Source organism: Sphaerodactylus townsendi, linkage group LG05, assembly GCF_021028975.2.
Source record: "Sphaerodactylus townsendi isolate TG3544 linkage group LG05, MPM_Stown_v2.3, whole genome shotgun sequence".
Lineage (NCBI taxonomy): Eukaryota > Metazoa > Chordata > Lepidosauria > Squamata > Sphaerodactylidae > Sphaerodactylus > Sphaerodactylus townsendi.
The window spans coordinates 5,366,116-5,386,039 of NC_059429.1; the positions used below are offsets into that span (position 1 = coordinate 5,366,116).

At 51.7% G+C, this 19,924-nt stretch overlaps 1 protein-coding gene across 6 annotated transcripts in view; it reads right to left on the reverse strand.

Moving 5' to 3' along the window:
* Positions 1-8,128: 8,128 nt before the first annotated feature.
* Positions 8,129-19,924, reverse strand: part of MAST3 (microtubule associated serine/threonine kinase 3) — a 65,851-nt gene continuing 54,055 nt past the window's right edge. For 4 of the 6 annotated variants that reach the window (XM_048497561.1, XM_048497563.1, XM_048497564.1 and 1 more), the window contains 7 exons: positions 19,857-19,924; positions 17,610-17,810; positions 14,549-14,775; positions 13,483-13,605; positions 11,388-11,524; positions 9,980-10,161; positions 8,129-9,865 (listed from right to left, as the gene is read on the reverse strand). The exon at positions 19,857-19,924 is cut by the window's right edge and continues 168 nt beyond it. In XM_048497561.1, coding sequence (XP_048353518.1) covers positions 8,739-9,865; positions 9,980-10,161; positions 11,388-11,524; positions 13,483-13,605; positions 14,549-14,775; positions 17,610-17,810; positions 19,857-19,924 — 2,065 coding nt within the window. In that variant the 3' untranslated portion in view covers positions 8,129-8,738. The remainder of the gene's footprint in view (positions 9,866-9,979; positions 10,162-11,387; positions 11,525-13,482; positions 13,606-14,548; positions 14,776-17,609; positions 17,811-19,856) is intronic. The other 2 variants (XM_048497562.1, XM_048497565.1) reach the window with 2 other exon arrangements.

Here is a 19,924-nt window from a genome sequence, read left to right on the forward strand (position 1 = left end):
TGGCCAATTGGCAGTGCTGGCAGGGGCTGATCGGAATTGTAGTCCATAATATCTGGAGTGCCAAAGGTTCGCCACCACGGACCTAGTCATTCCAGCCGTGAAAGTCTTCAATGATCTCTTGCATCGTTAATTACAGAAATTGTTTAAATATTATTAATCACTATCTTGTTTAATTGTTGTTTTGCAATTTTTATTTTATTGCATAATATCAGAGGCGTAGCTACCATGGGGACATCCGGGGACAAGTGCCCCGGGCGCCACCTTGTGGTGGGCGCAAAAATTGCAGGTTCGTTAGTGGCTTTTTCTATTTTTCAGGGTTTTTCCCATTTCTGGCCTGCAGGGGGCGCAGTTTTTAGGCTAGCAGCACCAAACTTTCAGACTATTGCCAGGTGACTCTCCTGATGATACCAGCCAAGTTTGGTGCAGTTTGGTTCAGGGGGTCCAACGCTATGGGACCCACAAAATGGGTGACCCCATACTCCATTATTTTCCAATGGGAGGCTGAATAGTAAACGGCTTGGCTACCATTTTGAGGGTCCATAACTTTGGATCCCCTGAATCAAACTTCACTAAACCTAGGTGGTATCATAAGGATAGTCTCCTGCTGATAGCACCCAGGTTTGGTGCAGTTTGGTTCAGGGGGTCCAAAGTTATGGACCCCAAAGGGGTTAACTCCATCCTCCATTGTTTCCTATAATGGGAGCTAATGGTAGATGGGGCTACCCTTTTGAGGGTCCATAACTTTGGGCTTCCTGAACCAAACTCTCACTAAACCTGGGTGGTTTAATCAGGGGAGAGTCTTCTTGAAGATAGCCTAAAAGTTTGGTACTGTTAAGCTTAAACATTGCTGCTCCCTGACAGGCACCCCTCACATTTTCCCCAGGTTCTCTCTTTTAAATCCACCTCGCTTTGGAGTGGATTTAAAGGAAGAATCTGGGCTCCCTAGATTAAAAAAAAAACATTAAAAGTATTGTTGAAGGCTTTCAAAACCAAGATTCAATCTCGGTAGTTTGTGAGTTTTACAGGTTGTGTAGGGTCATGGTCTGACATTAGATCTTTGTTCCTAACATTTGCATGCCTCGCCATCTGTGGCTGGCATCTTCAAGAAGTGTATCACAGAGAGAAGTCTGTTATAAAGAGAAGTTAGCTGGACACAGTGTATAATAGAGCTTCTCTCTGTGACTACACCTTCTGAAAATACCAGCCACAGATGCAGGTGAAACATTAGGAACAAGATACCTAGACCATCGGCCACCTAACAGCCCAGAAAACACAATAACCAACATTGAAAATGATGCTGTTTGGGGTGTGGGAATCTACCCTGAGAACAGCATCACTTTCAATGTTGTTTAAACTAGGGAGCCCAAGAGTATCCCCCCTTAAAGGTGGATTTAAAGTTGGAGAATCTGGGCTCTGTGGTTTAAACAACATTAAAAAAGTGATGCTGTTTCAGGGTGGATTCCTCCTTAAAAAAAAAAATAGCATCACTTTCAATGTTGTTTAAACTAGGGAGCCCTGGGTGTGTTCAGATTTGTGTGTTGGGCCATGTTCTATAATGCAATGGTGACTTTGAGATGACCTGGTGCAAAAAATGTTGTTTGGTCGTGGTGGGGGAGGGAGGCTGCCCAAATGGGGGGGGGGCGCAAAACTCAGATTTTGCCCCGGGCTCCATTTACCCTAGCTACACCCCTGCATAATATACATTGAAAGCTGCCCAGAGCTCGCAATGGGAAGGACAGCATATGAACTGCATGAATAAACAAACCAACCTCAAGGTGCAGCTGGCCATGCTGTAGCAAGCATTTCCTGCCAAGGGGGGGTGGGGCGGGGACCAGAGCCCCGGTTTTGCCTGCAGGAAATCATAGGGGCGCTTCTGTTAAAGGGATATGAAATTGCAGGTGCCGGGAAAGGCCTCTCTGGTCGAGAAGGGCAGAAGAGATTATTCCGATCGAGGCAGAAGCAAATGTTTGACCACTGTTGAGTTTCCTTCCTCTGGAGCAGGGGTCCCCAAACTACGGCCCGGGGGCCAAATGTGGCCCCCTGAAGGCATTTATCCGGCCCACCAGGCATGGCGGCGATGGCTCCATTCATGTGCAGTGGGGGCTCGAGGGAGAGGAGGAACCGGCCCCAACGGCTGTTGATTGCAATTACATGATGGCACCCCCAAATCTCCATGAATTTTCTGACCCAGAGTTGGAAACCTTACATGTGGCAACGCCTGCTCCACCCTTCCCTCTCAGCTACTCCATGTGTTGCTCTCAGGCTTTCTGTTCCGCCTCACTCCCATTGGCATCAGCCAGGCTGGCGAATCGCTCGCTGGCTGCTAGGGAGGAAAGAACCCAGGAAGATACCTGATCCTGGGTTAGATGGAATGCTTCATTGGGAAAGTTCTGCTTTTTTTTTTTTACAGGGGAAGGTATTCCAAAGCCCCCACAACAATATTTGGAGCCCACCCTGTACTTGACGTACTTTGGTCACTGTTCTAAAAATAGACCATGACAGAAAGGCTGAAAGGTGAAATCAAACATTTTACAATCATTTGTGCATAGGAATTTGTTCATAGTTTTTTTGGCCGGCCCTCCAACAGTCTGAGGGACAGTGAACTGGCCCCCTGTTTAAAAAGTTTGCGGACCCCTGCTCTGGAGGTTTCACTGAGCCCAGCACTACTGCTGCTGCTGGAGAAATTAGTTAATGCAGCGGCAAGAAATGCTTTCTTCCGGCTCCAGCCAAGCCCAGAAGACGGCCCCTCCCTCGATTCAGCCAATCTGCCAACCTCAGAGCCACCGGATCATCAGAACTAGGCAACCATAATCCACTTTACAGAGAACTACCCTCGGAAGCCAACTTGAGGGCTCCAGTTCACACGCCAGCTACAATCAGGAGCAGTGGCGTCCCTAGGCAAACTGGAGCCCTGGGCAAAACCTGAGTTTGATGCCCACCCCCATGGGTGACCACCCTCCCCCACCATGACCAAGCAATGATTTTTTTCCACCAGGTCGTTTCAAAGTCACCATCACATTAAAGAACATCCCCCAACTCACAAATCTGAACACAGCAATGGGCCATGCCACACAGCAGAAATAATTTTTTGAAAACATTTTCAAAATGCTTTCAAAATGTTTTATTACTGCTATGAAAACATTTTATGGTGTTGTATCCAGGCCCACAATTGGGGGAAACAGGATCACTTTAAATGTTATTTACGCTGGGGAGCCCAGATTCTCCTTTTAAGGTGGATTTAAAAGGAGAATCTGAGCTCCCTAGTTTAAACATGCTGGAATCCACTCCCAAACAGCATAATTTTCAATGGTGTTTAAACTAGGGAGCCCAGATTCTCCTTTTAAATCCATCTTAAAGGGAGAATCTTGGGTGCTCAGTTTAAACAACATTGAAAGTGATGCTATTTTGGGGTGGATTCTCCCCCACCCTGAAACAGCCTCACATCCAATGTTTAAATTGGGGACCTCAGATTTTCCCTTTAAACCCATGCTGAAGGGGGTGGATTTAATAATAATAATAATAACCTTTATTAGGCATTGAGAGAATAAAAGAAAGAAAAACAACAAGTATTGGCTGGAAGGGGGTGGATTTAAAAGGAGAATCTGGGGAAATTTAGGGGTTGCCTGCTGTTAGGGGTGCAATTATTAAGATAGCAGCACCAAAATTTCAGAGTATCTTCATGAGCCCCTATTGATGATACCAGCCAGGTTTGGTGAAGTGTGGTTCAAGGGGTCCAAAGTTATGGACCCTCAAAGGTGTAGCCCCATCTCCTATTAGCTCCCATTGGAAACAATGGGGGATGGGGCACCCCCTTTGGGAGTCCATAGCTTTGGACCCCCTTGACCAAACTTCACAAAACCTGGGTGGTATCAGTAAGAGATTCATCTGATGATACCACCCAGGTTTGGTGAAGTTTGGTTCAGGAGGTCCAAAGTTGTGGACCCTCAAAAGTGTAGTCTTCCATTAGCTCCCATTGGAAACAATGGGGGATGGGGCACTCTCTTTGGGAGTCCATTGCTTTGGACCCCCTGGACCAAACCTCACCAAATCTGGATGGTATCATCAAGAGAGTCTCCCAAACAATCCCTGAAAGTTTGGTGCTGCCAGCTAGCCTAAAAGCTGCGCCCCCTGCAGGCCCAAAACCGAAAAACACTAAAAATAAAAAATCCACAAACGAACCTGCATTTTTGGCGCCCACAAGGGTGCGCCCTGGGCAACTGCCCACTTTGCCCAATGGGAGGAACACCTCTGATCAGGAGTAGGTGTGGCAGGCAGCCTCTTACGGTCCATCGTCAGCCCCTTCAACCACCTGTGCACTCTGCTTAGTGTGAACAGGGATAACCCTCATCGCCAGGAGATTATTCCAACAGGTTAGTGGGCCCAGATTCTGATTAAGGTTTGGACTGGAAGCCCTGTGCATTTTTTTTTAGTTTGTGCTTTTAACCATCAGTCACTAGGTTCAGCAGAAGGTTCTGGCAACCATACAAACGCCTTTGAGGCCTGAGTCCCACCACATTTGCAGGCGCCACCCGGCACACGTGCATTCTACCTTGTGGAATGGTTTGCCTGGGGAGGTCAGGAAGAGGAGGAGTTTGGATTTATATCCCCCCTTTCTCTCCTGTAGGAGACTCAAAGGGGCTGACAATCTCCTTGCCCTTCCCCCCTCACCACAAACACCCTGTGAAGGCTCCCATGCTTCTGGTACTCCCGAAACTATTTTAAATGGAGTTATCAGGGTTGTTTTTTTCTATCCAGGTGACAAAGAGAATGGTTCAGAACCGATGCCTTGCATGCTGGAAACAACTTTTAAGGAAACAACAACTGAATGGAAAACTCTTGGTGTCTTTTTACCGCTGTGCTATAGAGAGTGTCTGAACCTACTGCATCTGTGTATGGTTCTCCAGTTGCACAGTGGCAGATAGGAAGGCGCTCCAAAGGGTGATCAGTATTGCACAGAGGATTATCGGCTGCCCTCTCCCCTCCTTGGAAGAACTCTATAATTCCCGAAGCCTAAAGAAAGCCCAAAATATTCAGAGAGACCCGTCTCGTCCGGCACACTCTCTTTTTGAACTGTTACCATCCGGCAGACGATACAGGTCTATCAAAACTAGGACAAAGAGGCTTAGAGACAGCTTCTACTCTAGAGCTGCGGCGATGCTGAACTCTGCGGCTTCGTGCTGATGTGTTTGGGGCTGTGTAGGGATGGGTGGAGGAAGGGGAAAGCGAGGATGGGGTATGAGTCTGGAATTGTGTGCATCGAGGAATGCTGCTGTAAATTTCGTTGTGCGTGCACAATGACAATTAAAATGCTTATGTTTATGCTGTATTAGCCTACTGTGTAATTTCTGCATCATTTAATATCCCATGGTAATATATACAGTTTGTTTCAGCGTTGTTCTGGATTTCTAGTTGGTCTTAATTTCCACAGTCTTAATCCTATTACAGCGGATATTGGATGTCCTCTCCTGTTGATTCTATTGACTTAGTGTTGTGTAATCCTCCTTAAGTCTCAGTGAGAAAAGCAGTGTATAAAGAACATGCAAATAAATATTATCAAGCCCACCCCAGAGCTTCTCTGATCTTCATGTGGGAATCATCACCCCCTTAACACACACAAACACAAAAAAGTAGACAGCTCTTAGTGGTTCAGTGAGGTGGGGGGATCCGTTTTATTCCAACACAAAACTCTGCTTCAAATAACTCCATAGAGGCTGGAATAACACAGGAAGATGCAAGGTTTGGATTTAAATTCCCCCTTTCTCTCCTGTAGGAGACTCAAAGGGGCTGACAATCTCCTTGCGCTTCCCCCCTGACAACAACCACCCTGTGAGGTAGGTGGGGCTGAGAGAGCTCCGAAGAACTGTGACTAGCCCAAGGTCACCCAGCTGGTGTGTGTGGGAGTGCACAGGCTAATCTGAATTTCCCAGATAAGTCTTCACAGCTCAAGCGGCAGAGCTGGGAATCAAACTCGGTTCCTCCAGATTAGAGTCCACCACTACACTTAACCACTACGTCTCTGGTCCTCCTCTGAGGCAATTTTTTTTGGGGGGAGGGGGGGAAGAATCCTTTCCTCAACACCACGTGAACAGCAGGCGTCTGTGCGTGACACATCCTGAGGGACAGAAAAGATCACCAAGTGGACTTCTGAATCTTTCCCTCCCAGCAGCTCCAATGTGGATGGAGGGGGAAGAGCATAGCCCAAGACCCCACCCCACCCCCCGCCAGCAGGGCTGAGTGCAGAGTTCTTGGGGAGTGGGTTTGTGAGGCAAAAAGCAGGAACCAGTGTTCAGCCTTGCTAGTGTCAGGCCCATGCCTGTCAGTGCTTAGATGTCTTGCTGTGTGGGAATTGCAAATGTTTCCTGTAAATGCTTTCCTGTTTCCCTCTCCCCTCCCTGGCAATTCCCTGGCGCCAGCCCTCCTGCGGGAAGGTGCGAACGTTCCCAGGTTTCTTGAAGCTCTGTAGTGCAAATGTTATACACTTTGTGAAACACATTTGGTGGGAACCAAATTTGGGGGGGGGGGGTTTGAAGGATATAATCGCTGGATCTAAGCGGGAGAGCTTAGATTCAGCTTTCTCTGTTACTCTACGCGTTGTAGAAATAAACTGCTTTAGGACTTTTCTACGGTCTCTGTTATTTCCATGTTCGAGAGCCTGACAGCTAGGAACAGATTTCAGTGAAGGATGGATCTAGAGCAGGGGTAGGGAACCTGCGGCTCAAGAGCCGCATGCGGCTCTTCTGCCCTTGCACTACGGCTCCACAAGCCGAGCTGCCGGCCCCATCCTTGCCCGCCCTGCAGGCAGCAGGGCGGGCGTACCAACTGCCCACGGCCGGCTGGCCCGCGCCGCAGGCTTTCCCTCTCGCCTGCCCCATTGGAGTGGGGCGGGCACTTTCCCGGCGGCTGGCAAGGCCGAGCCACTGGCCCCATCCTTGCACACCCTGCAGGCAGCAGGGCAGACGCATCCATGCACTTCTCAGAATGAGCGGAGTAAAAGGTTAAAAAACCCAATATATACAGTGTTATCTTTTTTTAAAATGTCAAAAATTATTTGCGGCTCCAAGTGTTTTCTTTTCCCATGGAAAATGGGTCCAAATGGCTCTTTGAGTGTTAAAGGTTCCCTACCCCTGATCTAGAGCAATGGTGGCAAACCTTTGGCACTCCAGATGTTATGGACTACAATTCCCACCAGCCCCTGCCAGTATGGCCAATTGGCCATGCTGGCAGGGGCTGATGGGAATTGTAGTCCATAACAGCTGGAGTGCCAAAGGTTCGCCACCACTGTCTAAGCCCTCATACCAAGCCCTCAGGCTACAGACAGGATGCACGAACATCATAAGGGTGACAGTTAAACAGAGCCAGCTTCATGGCCTGGTGCGCCAGGAAAAAGACGTTTTACATGGCTCAGGTGTGGACTTTCGGCACTTTGAAGGTCCGATTACCTGCCCGCAACAGGGAGGACTGTCATGTGAAAATTTGGGGCCGATCCGTCCAGTCGTTTCGGCGTTAGGGAGTGACGAACAAAGTCACTGTTCGCTTTTTATATATATAGATTTTTCAGCGAGCAGGAAGTGGGAAACACGCACGTGCACACACATAGCCAGTGGACACGGGAGACTCCATCTACAGGTTCCACAATAAGACTTAACTCCCCCCCCCCCCCCCCACACACACATATCCCGTGCGCTAAAGCTCCTGTGTGCTGGAATGCTGCTGGCTGGCAAGAGAGCCATCTCTGAAAGAGCTCGCTGGAGATCCTCCGGTGGTGCTCCCAACCGTGGCGATGGTGACCTCTGGGGGAAAACGGGGTGGGGGTGGGGGAGCTGCCCACCTTGTGTAACTGATCCAAGCAAGAACTGGCTCTCCGATGCAGGACACACTTGTGATTTGCTGGACCTGTGCCCTGCCCCTCTGATTCAGCGATGGGCAACTCCGCCCCCCCCCCCCCCAGATAGAAGAGTTTGGATTTATATCCCCCCTTTCTCTCCTGCAGGAGACTCAAAGGGGCTGACAATCTCCTTGCCCTTCCCCCCTCACAACAAACACCCTGTGAGGTGGGTGGGGCTGAGAGAGCTCCGAGAAGCTGTGACTAGCCCCAGGTCACCCAGCTGGCATGTGTGGGAGTGCACAGGCTAATCTGAATTCCCCAGATAAGCCTGCGCAGCTCAGGCGGCAGAGCGGGGAATCAAACCCGGTTCCTCCAGATTAGATACACGAGCTCTTCACCTCCTACACCACTGCTGCTCCACAGATACTCACCCTTTCACAGCACAAGAGTAAACGGAACAAGGTGATTTTGTGTGCCCCCCCCCTCCTCCCCAGGAATGCTCAGCCCCACGGCTGAAGGAGGCTGGAAAGGCTGGGATGTGCCAAACCCGGACCCCCTTAGGCTGAGCTCACAGAAGGGGTTGGTCTTCCCCAGTGAATCGATGCCGTTTCTCTCCTGTTGTCTGACAATACCACCACCCCCCACCCCCAACACAACATCTTTCCTGGGAACTGAAAAACAGCAGAGTTGCTCTCACGCCAGCTGGGTGACCTTGGGCTAGTCACAGCTTCTCGGAGCTCTCTCAGCCCCACCCACCTCACAGGGTGTTTGTTGTGAGGGGGGAAGGGCAAGGAGATTGTCAGCCCCTTTGAGTCTCCTGCAGGTGAGAAAGGGGGGATATAAATCCAAAACTCTTCTTCTTCTTCTTCTTCAGCCTGAAGCCCACCAGCCCCAGGGGGAGTCCAAAGGTCTCTTAGGGAGGGGGGGTCCCCATTGTCCCTCCACAGCTTTGATCTGGGTTTGGCCAGGAGCCTCTTTCTGGTCTGCCTGGGACAGGCTGGCTCTGGCATTGGATTTCCGGGCACCTCCACCCTTGGCCGTGGGGCGAGGCTGCCCCCCGTCCGTGGCTTGTCCTTGGCCCAGCCCCAAGCGGTGCGGAGGAACCCCTCTGTCCCGGGCCCCCCTGGCGCTGGGAGGAGACGCTCTTGTACTCCACAGTCGTCATCCCGTCCTCCTGCTCGATGTACACCCGGGCCTCCAGGCGCACAGGGTAGGAGGAGCCCTGGCACTCCCAAGTGGCCGTGCCCCCCGCCGATTGCTCCCCTTGCACTGCGATGTGGGGCACTGCAGGCAGCTTGGGGCCTGCAGTAAGGGGTGAGTGGCAAGGCCTGTCTTCTTTCCAGGAAGCCAATCCATGGGGCCAGGCGGCTGCAGGCGTGCCCTCGGACTGGTCCTTGTCGCAGGTTCCCAGCTCCGGCTCATCAAAGCTCACCTCCTGGACAGCCTCCTGCTTCTTGAAGGAGTCGCGGCGCTCGGACAGATTCAGCCGCCGCATGACCACGACCTCTTGGTCCCGCTCGTGGCGGTCCCCAGACCAGTCACAGACGCGAGGAGCGGCAGCCTCTCTCGGGGCCGTGGCGCTCCCGTCTTCACGGCTCTCCTCCCCAGAGGCGGGCGTTTCCAGGATGAGCTTGCAGGTGCCGGCCGCGCTCTTCTTCTCAGCCAGGTAGGTGGGGATTTTTTCGGCAGACTGGACCCGTTTGAGCAACGGGGACCGAGACCCTTCCGTGCTCCGCGGTCGGGACGTCTGCCGCACAATGGTGGGCGGGGACAGAGTCTTGCCCTGAAAGGCCTGGGCGCTCTTGGTGAACGAGGGGAGCGGCGACGGAGACCTCTGGGGAGAGAGAGGCGGTGGGGCGGAGGAGGGGGTGCAGGCCAGGGGCGACGGGGGGATGCTGCTGGTGGACTTGCGGCGCCCCACCTTGTAGCGTTGGCTGCTGAGCTTCGGGGCCAGTCCGTGCAGGGAGCTCGGCCGGATATGTGCTGCAGGGGAGGTGGGCGTGCTGGAGGAGGGGGAAGTGCTTGGTGGGGAGGCGGAATCTGGCAAGGAGAAAAGGACAGCTGGCTCAGTGGTGGGAGCAAAGTGTGCAACGGGTCGCACGTTTGCAGTGAGGAGGGCTGCAAGCCCATCGCTCTGGCAGAACCAACTCCTACCTGGAGGGACGTCTGGGGCAGGGCTGCGGCAGGGAGGGGTGGGCCCAGGAGACAGACTATGTGTAGGAGACCCGGGGAGGCTCTCGCCGGACGACAGGGAGTGGTGGAGCCCTGAGGAGAAACTGCGGCTGGTGTGCAGAACGGACGTCTGCTTGGAGATCTTCTTGAAGAGGCATTTCCTCCTGTGAAGAGGAAGGGGAAGTGGTGCTTATGAAAAAAAAACCCTAGCCACCCGGGTTGGGGAAAAATCTGCTGCAGCTGGCAAAGGCGCCCAGCAGATTAAAAGCTGCTCATCTGCTTAATAAACCCTGCTCAAAGGAGAGCCATAATGCTCGCCAGGTTTAATGTTATGCCTTCTGCCTTGTTACATGGCAGATTTAATAAGCAAGAAAAGGCTAAAAGATTGTGCCCATGTAACGATGGCTCCGTTGAATCTCTGACCCACCAATTACTTCACTGTCTCAGATTCAAGGAAATCAGATCCAAGTATGTGAATCTCACTCCTTTACATTTACCCGATCTCCCCGATTAAATTAGCTTACACTACTTGTTGGACAACCCTGATCCTTCTCTCTGTATGATAGTGGCAGACTTTCTCTTAGAAATTACTAAATGCCAGTAGATTTCCTTCGTCCTAACATGTATATCCTGTATTGTATATGTTTTTTAATCTGTTTTTATTATTGTTGTACTGCTGTCTATGCTAATAAAGGCTTGCTTATCTGAAAGGGAACAAGGCTAGGACGTGAAATGAAAGAAATCCACCCTAGAACCTGAATGGGAGGCGCAGAGGGCAGCCCTCTTGCGGAACCACCTGAAAAGAAGTTCTGACAGTCCCCTTCCGAGTATCGCAGCTGACAGCTGACGCAGGGCCACTCAGGGGCACCAGTAAAAGACGACGAGGCCGGCCCCTGCCTCCAAAAGCTCCCCAGTTGTCCTCACAGGCCACGAAAGGGAGCAGAGGCCCGTGGATCCACCTCCACCGCCAGCGCTGGCCCCTGAAGTCTAAGGCACCTAACCGATCACAATAATTCAAGAAGAGCCCTGCTGGGCAGCACAACCGAATACAACATAGGTGTCAAACTCGCGGCCCTCCAGATGTTATGGACTACAGTTCCCATCACCCCTGCCAGCACCATGCTGACAGGGGGTGATGGGAACTGTAGTCCTGCTCTGGAGAACATGAATTATTCACCAGATCTAATGATTTCCCACCCCACCCCACCCCAGTTCACTGTCGTACTTTTGGTTTCTGCTTGGTCTCTGGTGTGCCTCTCTTCTCCTGCACGTCCCAAAGAGATGCTGTTTGCCCCCGCTGTTTGTCTGGCCCCCGTCAAGAGCCCGCAGATGTGGCCTGCTCTCCCCCTCCACACCTTGTCCCAACGGTCCTCCGGTCATCGTCCCCTACCGGTCTTGGCTGTCCCGCTTGCGGCTCCTCTTGCTTCGGCGGGCCATCCGTGCCTTGGAGCTGTTCTTCCGTGCAGGGCCCACCTTGATGCTGGTGTTCTCCAGGGCCGTGGTCCGGAGCGACACCTTATTACCGCTCTGCGGGGTGGGGGTGGGGGGGAGAGGAGAGCCCATTGCTGTTGCTGCTGCAGCCTGAATCTGCACAAAGCCACCCCTCCCCGGAGGGTCCCCCATAAACAGGACATTCATTTATTACTCTGGAAATATAAGATGTTTTTCTCCAGAGGGGATTTACAGCTACGAAAGAGATACTTCTAAGATGTCTTCAAGCATGATGGATTTACATAGTTCAAAACTAACACCTAGGGCAGTGATGGCGAACCTTTTCGAGACCGAGACTGGTCTACCCCCTCCCCCCCCCAGCAAAATTTGCTGGCTCTCCCCCCTCCCCTGATAGCCCACCATGCTAGTGCTGCTGTGCCACCATTCAGTGTTTGTGGGCTGCCTTTTTATTCTGCCCTTCCAGAACTAGCCACAGTGCAGCAATATGGGGCACCATATTGCACTGCCCAAGTTGGGTTGTGTTCATTTATTTGCCCATTTTAACTGCTGATATAATTTTCTGGGACACCAGGGATGCTCGTAGGTTAACAAATGGTTTGTTTATTATAACTACTTGCAAAATCTATGGTATCTTTAAACAACAGATGTTAAGCTATTAATGGAGGAGTTGCTCATATTACATTCTTGTCTGTAGAAACAGGAATTAATTTTAATTTCTTCTATACAAGGATAATTTTATTTATTTATTTATTTGATTTTATAGACCGCCTCATCCCCAAAGGGCTCTAGGCCAGTGGTTCTTAACCTTCCTAAAGCTGCGACCCTTTAATATAGTTCCTTATGTTGTGATGACCATGCTGGCAGGGGCTGATGGGAATTGTAGTCCATGAACATCTGGAGTGCCATAGGCTCACCACCACGGCTATAAGGCATGGCTTCTTGCTTCCAGCATGATGGAAGTTTGAAATCTGGGCCATAGACCAGTGATGGCGAACCTATGGCACGGGTGCCAGAGGTGGCACTCGGAGCCCTCTCTGTGAGCACACACACACACAGAGTTCGTCATTTGGGGGGCGGAAAATCACACACACACCCACACACATCTAGGCTGGCCTGGGCCACTGAGCATGACGGGCCTGGTGCCTGTGTGCTCGGTGGCTGCTGCCGAGGCGCAGAGGAGAACTAGAGATGCTAGAGAGGCACAGAGTGGTGCGGGTGGGACTTGCTGGAGGCTAGAGCAGGCTGGCCCCTGCTTGAGCCGGAGGGGCGGAGGAAGAGGGAGCCAACCGTTTTTTTCTAAACTAAAACCTCAGCATTCAGGTTAAATTGCCGTGTTGGCACTTTGCAATAAATAAGTGGGTTTGGGGTTGCAATTTGGGCACTCGGTCTCAAAAACGTTCGCCATCACTGTCATAGACACTGAAGAAGACACCTTGGCTAGTATCAGAATGAGTCATACCCAGGACCGTGTCTTCCAAATATTGTGGCATTTATACCTTTTGCACACAGTTCTACAAATGAGGATATACTATTCTCAGATGAAACACATGTTATTTTGTCTTTGGGCCTCCCCCACTCCCAGCCTTGCCAGTTTTACAGAATTGTTGTGAGGATAAAACGGAGGAGAGGAGAACGAAGGAAGCTGTTTTGGGTCTGCACTGGGGAGAAAATCCCCCACCCTTTTAGCTCTTAACATCTGGGTCCTTCTATCTAATGGGACTCGCCGCGCCCTCCCTCTTGGGGAGGATTTAAAATTAGGGTTTCTTGGATGCCTCTTATTATCTTACTGCTGTTTTTATAGGTTTTAACTATATTTATTTGTATTGAGATTTGTGTTGTACACCGCCCAGAGCCCCTCGGGGATGGGGCGGTATAAAAGTTTAAATAATAAATAAACAAATAAACAAATAAACAAACAAATAAATAAACAAAATCAAGGCACAAATCAAGCAAGCCAAGACACTGTTTGTATATGACCGCTCAGCTTATTGGGGGCCTCCTTTCCGTCCTCAGGGCCTCCTCAAGCCACGAACCTTTAGCAGCAGCTCCACAACGTCCGTGTGCACCAAACCTTGGACGGGTTCCCCATTCACGTGGGTGATGAGATCCCCTGCCCTCAGCCCCGCCTCCTGAGCAGGGCTGCCGTCCTCGACGCTCTGCAACACAAACATACACCAAGCAGCCGTCCATTAGTTCCTGGATGTATTTTTCCACTATGCCCGTGGTGGCAAACCTTTGGCACTCCAGATGTTATGGACTACAATTCCCATCAGCCCCTGCCAGCATGGCCAATTGGCCATGCTGGCAGGGGCTGATGGGAATTGCAGTCCATAACATCTGGAGTGCCAAAGCTTCTATGACACTCCAATTGGCCATGCTGGCAGGGGCTGATGGGAATTGCAGTCCATAACATCTGGAATGCCAAAGGTTCGCCACCACTGCACTATGCAATCTGTGGCAGAGGCACAGAACAGCCCGGAACCCTTTCCGATCCTCCTGCCTTCTTTTTCCTCCCGAGGGTGTTGATTCAGACAGCCACAGTCCGCTGATCTTATTCACATAGAGCAGCTGGCCAGAATGGGGCTGAGGGTGGAAGATCCACTTTCAAACCCCCACTTCACTAGAAAGCTCACTGAACAAGTTGCAATCTCTTGCTTAGCCTAACCTACCTCGTAGGACGGTTGTGGGGATGAAACAGAAACCACACACGAAACGTGAGAAGAATCAACCGGTCCGTTCCGGCTTCTCTCCCCACCATGCCATTCTGGGCAGAGGGGTCCCCTCCTTCCCTCCCAAGCACAGGAGGCGGCTGCACCCTCAACCAGATCCGTGCCCCGTCAAGGTCAGCGTTGCCTACCCAGACTGGCAGTAGCTCACCGGGGTCTTTCACATCACCGACCACCTGGAGATGCTGGGGATCAAACCCATGATCTTATGCATGCCAAGCAGATGCTCTACCCCTGAGCCATAGTATCCTCCTGTTTCCTGGGGCTGACTCAAGACGCTCCTCCATCATCCTCAGTCAAACCCAGAGGCAGCCATTGGGGGCCTCCCCAAGCAACCCCACTAACCCTAACCCTAACCCTAACCCGGCCTCACCCAAACCATGTGGTGCACGATGTAGATGTCACTGTCGCCCACGTAGACCCGGATGGCGCGCAAGTTGAAGCCGTACTTCTTGCCCGAGCTGTGGATCACGATGGGGGGGAGCAGGCCGGAGCCACCAAGCAAAGAGTTGCGGCTGGGAGAGGAGTCTCGGGAGGACGGGTTGGAGGAGAGGGAGCAGGGCGAGACGGGGCTCACCAGGGCGCCCCCGCCCGAGTCATCTGGAAAAAGCATGGGGGGGGGGTTACAGAGCAGCTGGCCCAGGACTTCCTTCCAGCTGCAGGCTCCGGGGCGGGGGCCTTTGGGAGTCGGTGGGCAACCCTGGAATTCCAGCACAGGGGTGGGTGGGTGCGGCCACGTAACTCCTGCCGTGGCTGCCTTTGCAGGGGCGTACCTAGGCAAACTGGCGCCCGGGGACAAAACCTGAGTTTGGCGCCCCCCCCCGGCCTGGCGTATGGGCGGCCACCCTCCCCCACCATGACCAATTTGGGCATTTGGGGTTATTTTTGGTGTTTTTTCAGCCTGCAGGGAGCGCATTTAAAGCTAGCTGCACCATGATTTCAGGGTACCATCCAGAGACTGTCCTGATGATACCACCCAAATTTGGTGATGTTTGGTTCAGGGGAAGCAAAGTTATGGACCCCCAAAGGGGGTGCCCCCATCCCCATTGTTTTCAATGGGAGCTAACCTGAGATGGGGGCTACCCATTTGAGGGACAATAACTTTGGTCCTCCTGAACATAACTTCACCAAACTTGGGTGGCATCATAAGAATAGTTAACAGATGATACCCTGAAATTTTGGTGTCACTAGCTGTAAAAATACATCCCTTCCAGGCACCCCAAAAAATTTGCCCAAGATTCTTTGTTTTGCAGTGACTTTGCTCCACTGCAGCTAATGAGGAATTTCTGAGGCAGGCTGCACATTTTTTGAAGATAGAGGCACCAGACTTTCAAGGTGGCTCCAGGAGGGCATCCTGCTAATTGCATCCAGGCTTAGAGACCTTTGCTTCTGTCCAATTTTATGGGCCCCAAAGGCTTATTTTGTTTCCCGGCTCCTGCACATGAAGCCTGCTGGGTGAGTTCCTCAGAACTTCTCAGCCCCACCCACCCCCAAAAGCAAAGCTCACCAAGCTTGGATGCTATTACTCAAGGCCTCTTGGAGCCACCTTGAAAGTCTGGCGCCTTTGTCTTCAAAAATGTGTGGTCACTGCTTACACACTCAGAAATTCCCCAGAATCTGCCCGCCATCAAGCCTGCATGATGTGCATGTTCTGTGGTGGGAAAAAATTATTTTTCCCACCATAGACTTCAATGGGGCTTTCTGTTATGCCCAGCTGGCTCTGTGGTAGAGGTTTCAACAGGAGGCACTGTGGTAGTGGTTTTTCTCTGGGCGGGGGCACTTATTTCCTGTAGGGCTGCTGGTGTGAATCTCCTGAAAGGAACCAGCCAACTTTGCTAAAGTTTGCCTGTGATGGCCGAATGCTGTGGGCATCAGGTTCACCTTCAACTCGGTGCCCACAGCATTTTCCTCTTCCACACACATTTTAGCAAATTTGGCTGGTTCCTTTCAGGAGACTCACACCAGCAGCCCTACAGGAAATGCCCCCACTCAGAGCAACATCCCTACCACAGTGCCTCCTGTTGAAACCTCTACCACAGAGCCATCTGGGCATAACAGATAGCCCCATTGAAGTCTATGGTGGGGAAAGTAATTTTTCCCACCACAGAACATGCACATCATGCAGGCTTGATGGCGGGCAGATTCTGGGGAATTTCTGAGTGTGTAAGCAGTGACCACACATTTTTGAAGACAAAGGCGCCAGACTTTCAAGGTGGCTCCAAGAGGCCTTGAGTAATAGCATCCAAGCTTGGTGAGCTTTGCTTTTGGGGGTGGGTGGGGGAGTTGAGAGAGTTCTGGGAGAACTCAGCCCACAGGCTTTCATGTGCAGGAGCAAGGAAACAAAATAAGCCTTTGGGGGGCCCATAAAATTGAACCCCAGAAGCCAAAGTCTCCAAACCTGGATGCAATTAGCAGGATGCCCTCCTGGAGCCACCCTGAAAGTCTGGTGCCTCTATCTTCAAAATGTGCAGCCTGCCTACACACTCAGAAATTCCCCATTGGCTACAATGTAGCAAAGTCACTGCAAAACAAAAAATCTTGGGCAAATTTCTTGGGGTGCCTGTAAAGGGTGTATTTTTACAGCTAGTGACCCCAAAATTTCAGGGTATCATCTGTTAACAATTCTTATGATGCCACCCAAGTTTGGTGAAGTTATGTTCAGGAGGACTAAAGTTATTGTCCCTCAAATGGGTAGCCCCCATCTCAGGTTAGCTCCCATTGAAAACAATGGGGATGGGGGCACCCCCTTTGGGGGTCCATAACTTTGCTTCCCCTGAACCAAACATCACCAAATTTGGGTGGTATCATCAGGACAGTCTCTGGATGGTACCCTGAAATTTTGGTGCCGCTAGCCTTAAAAATGCGCCCCCTGCAGGCCGGAACGTGAAAAAACACTTTAAAATGTAAAAAACATACAAACGACCCTGAAATGTTGGCGCCCCCCCACGTGACCAAATGGGGGGCGCCCGGGGACAAAGGGTACCCCATGTCCCTAGGTAGGAACGCCACTGTGCCTTTGGATCACACAGCGAAGATCCTTGTGCCAGACACAGCAACCTTCTCCAAATGAATCTGCACAGCCCATCTCCTCTCCTGTTGGGCAAAAGACCCGCCTGGCCCTGCCAGGGTCCAACTGAACAGAGAGTGGTCTCTCGGGCTCAGGTTCCTGGCACTGCCCCTCTGGCAAGATGGCCAAAGCAGCTGGCAGGCTCGACGGAGGCTTTTCCAGGGATCGCTGCTCTCTGCCGGACGCAGCCGTCCCATTTGCTCAAGCCGCCTGTTCCGACGGCTATTGCGACCCCTTCCCAAATCTCTGCCAACCCCCCCCCCCTCCCCAAGCTGTTCTCAGAGCATTCATGTACACAAGGGCTGCTGCAGCATCCCCCTTCTTCGGGTGGGGGGTGGGGGAGGGAGAACGACACTACCCCACCGACCTGAGCTGATGATGAGCGAGAGGGCAGAGACCGAGGCGGATTTGGGCACCCGGCCTGCCGGAGAGACACGGTGCTTCCCCAGAGCATCTTTGCGGGTCCCCAGCCGGTGGCTGCTCTCAGATTCTAGGGCTGGCGAGGGGGAGCTTTTGGTACCTGTGCTGTTGCTCCGCAGGCGGGCACAGTTCAAGCTGGACAGGTCAGCTGCGGAAAGAAGTGGGAGCCCGTGAAGAACGGCAGGCCGGTTGCCTGCCCAAGCAACAGGCCAAGCGCCCACCCCCCAGATTCCATCTGGGCCCGGCTGTTCCCTCCCTTTCTTCTTCTTATCTTTCTCTTTTTCCTTTCTTTTTAGCCTTAGGAACGGGCGCCTGTTTGAACTGTTTTAAACTGTTTGAACTGTTTTAAACTGTATGTAACTGCTGCTGGAGTTTTAATATGTTTAAGCTATGTCGCTTGAGTTGCTGTTGGACAACAGCCATGTTGTGAGCCGCCTCGAGCCCTGCGGGGAAGAGGCGGCCTATACATTTAAAATATAAATAAACAAAGCTTCCCAGGTCAGAAGCACCTCCCCAGCCTTCCTAAAGGAGGAGGAGGAGGAGAAGGAGAAGAAGGAGAAGAAGAAGAAGAAGAAGAAGGAGAAGAAGAAGAAGAAGAAGAAGAAGAAGAAGAGGAGGAGGAGGAGGAGGAGGAGTTTGGATTTATATCCCCCCTTTCTCTCCTGCAGGAGACTCAAAGGGGCTGACAGGCTAATCCAAATTCCCCAGATAAGCCTCCACAGTTCAGGCGGCAGAACTGGGAATCAAACCCGGTTCCTCCAGATTAGATACACCAGCTCTTAACCTCCTATGCCACTGCTGCTCCATACCGTTGGGCACTCGAGGTGCTCTCCATGCCAGGCCGCATGGGACCCTGCGGAGCTGCACATGGCAACTTTCAGCTATCTTGTGAGAGTTTTTCATCAGGGCAAGGCTCCCGGCACTGGAGCAAAGCCCCACTGCCAGGAAGCGAACCCATCAGCATTACGGAGTCGTCATTAGCCCCTCTGGGACAAAGAGAGCTAAGAATCCAAACTTCACATACACGCTACAGGGGTCAGCGCTATCAGTCACAGACCAGGAAAGGGATTTGGGCGTCTTAGTTGATAGTTCCATGGGAATGTCAACTCAATGCATGGCAGCTGTGAAAAAGGAAACTCTATGCTGGGGATCATTAGGAAAGGAATTAATAATAAAACTGCAAAGACTGTCGTGCCCTTATGTAAAGCAGTGGTGCGACCGCACTTGGGAGTACCGTGTCCAGTTCTGGTTGCCGCATCTCAAAAAGGATATTGAGGAGACAGAAAAAGTGCAGAGAAGGGCAATGAGGATGATTGAGGGACTGGAGCACCTTCCTTATGAGGAGAGGTTGCAGCGTTTGGGACCCTTTAGTTTGGAGAGGAGACGTCTGAGGGGGGATATGATTGAAGATTGAAGAAATTATGCATGGGGTAGAAAATGTTGACAGAGATAAATTTTTCTCTCTTTCTCACAATACTAGAACCAGGGGGCATATATTGAAAATGCTGGGGGGAAGAATTAGGACTAATAAAAGGAAACACTTCTTCACGTAACGTGTGATTGGTGTTTGGAATATGCTGCCACAGGAGGTGGTGATGGCCACTCACCTGGATAGCTTTAAAAAGGGCTTGGACAGATTTATGGAGGAGAAGTTGATCTATGGCTACCAATCTTGATCCTCTTAGATCTGAGATTGCAAATGCCTTAGCAGACCAGGTGATCGGGAGCAGCAGCAGGCGCAGAAGGCCATTGCTTTCACCTCCTGCAGGTGAGCTCCCAAAGGCACTTGGTGGGCAACTGCGAGTAGCAGAGAGCTGGACTAGATGGACTCTGGTCTGATCCAGCTGGCTTGTTCTTATGTTCTTAAGAAAAAATGTTAAAAGATCCAAATGCTGGGCTGTTGCAAGGATTCTTGTGCCTTACGCAGTTGAAGCGCTCCACAAATGCTACATCGGTCATTCTGACTGGTTGGCTCTAAGGAGGCAGCCTGGCTGGATGAGGGCCCGTTAGCTGGCGCTCCCCATCCCCAGCTCAAGGGCCTCGGGGAGGAGGGCCCCACCGCCTGCCTTGGCCTAAGCTGGAGCTACTGAGGTGGCTGCCTCACAATCGTGCCTGCTGAGAGTGCCTCCCCGGGATGCCAACAGTCCTCTTGAACTGTGGCCTTTCTGCCGTTTGGTCCCTCGGCTGTGCGCACCTGACACCTGCAAGGTCTTGGCCGCCGCTCTCAGGGCTGCCGCTTCAAGGTCCCCGACCACAAACACC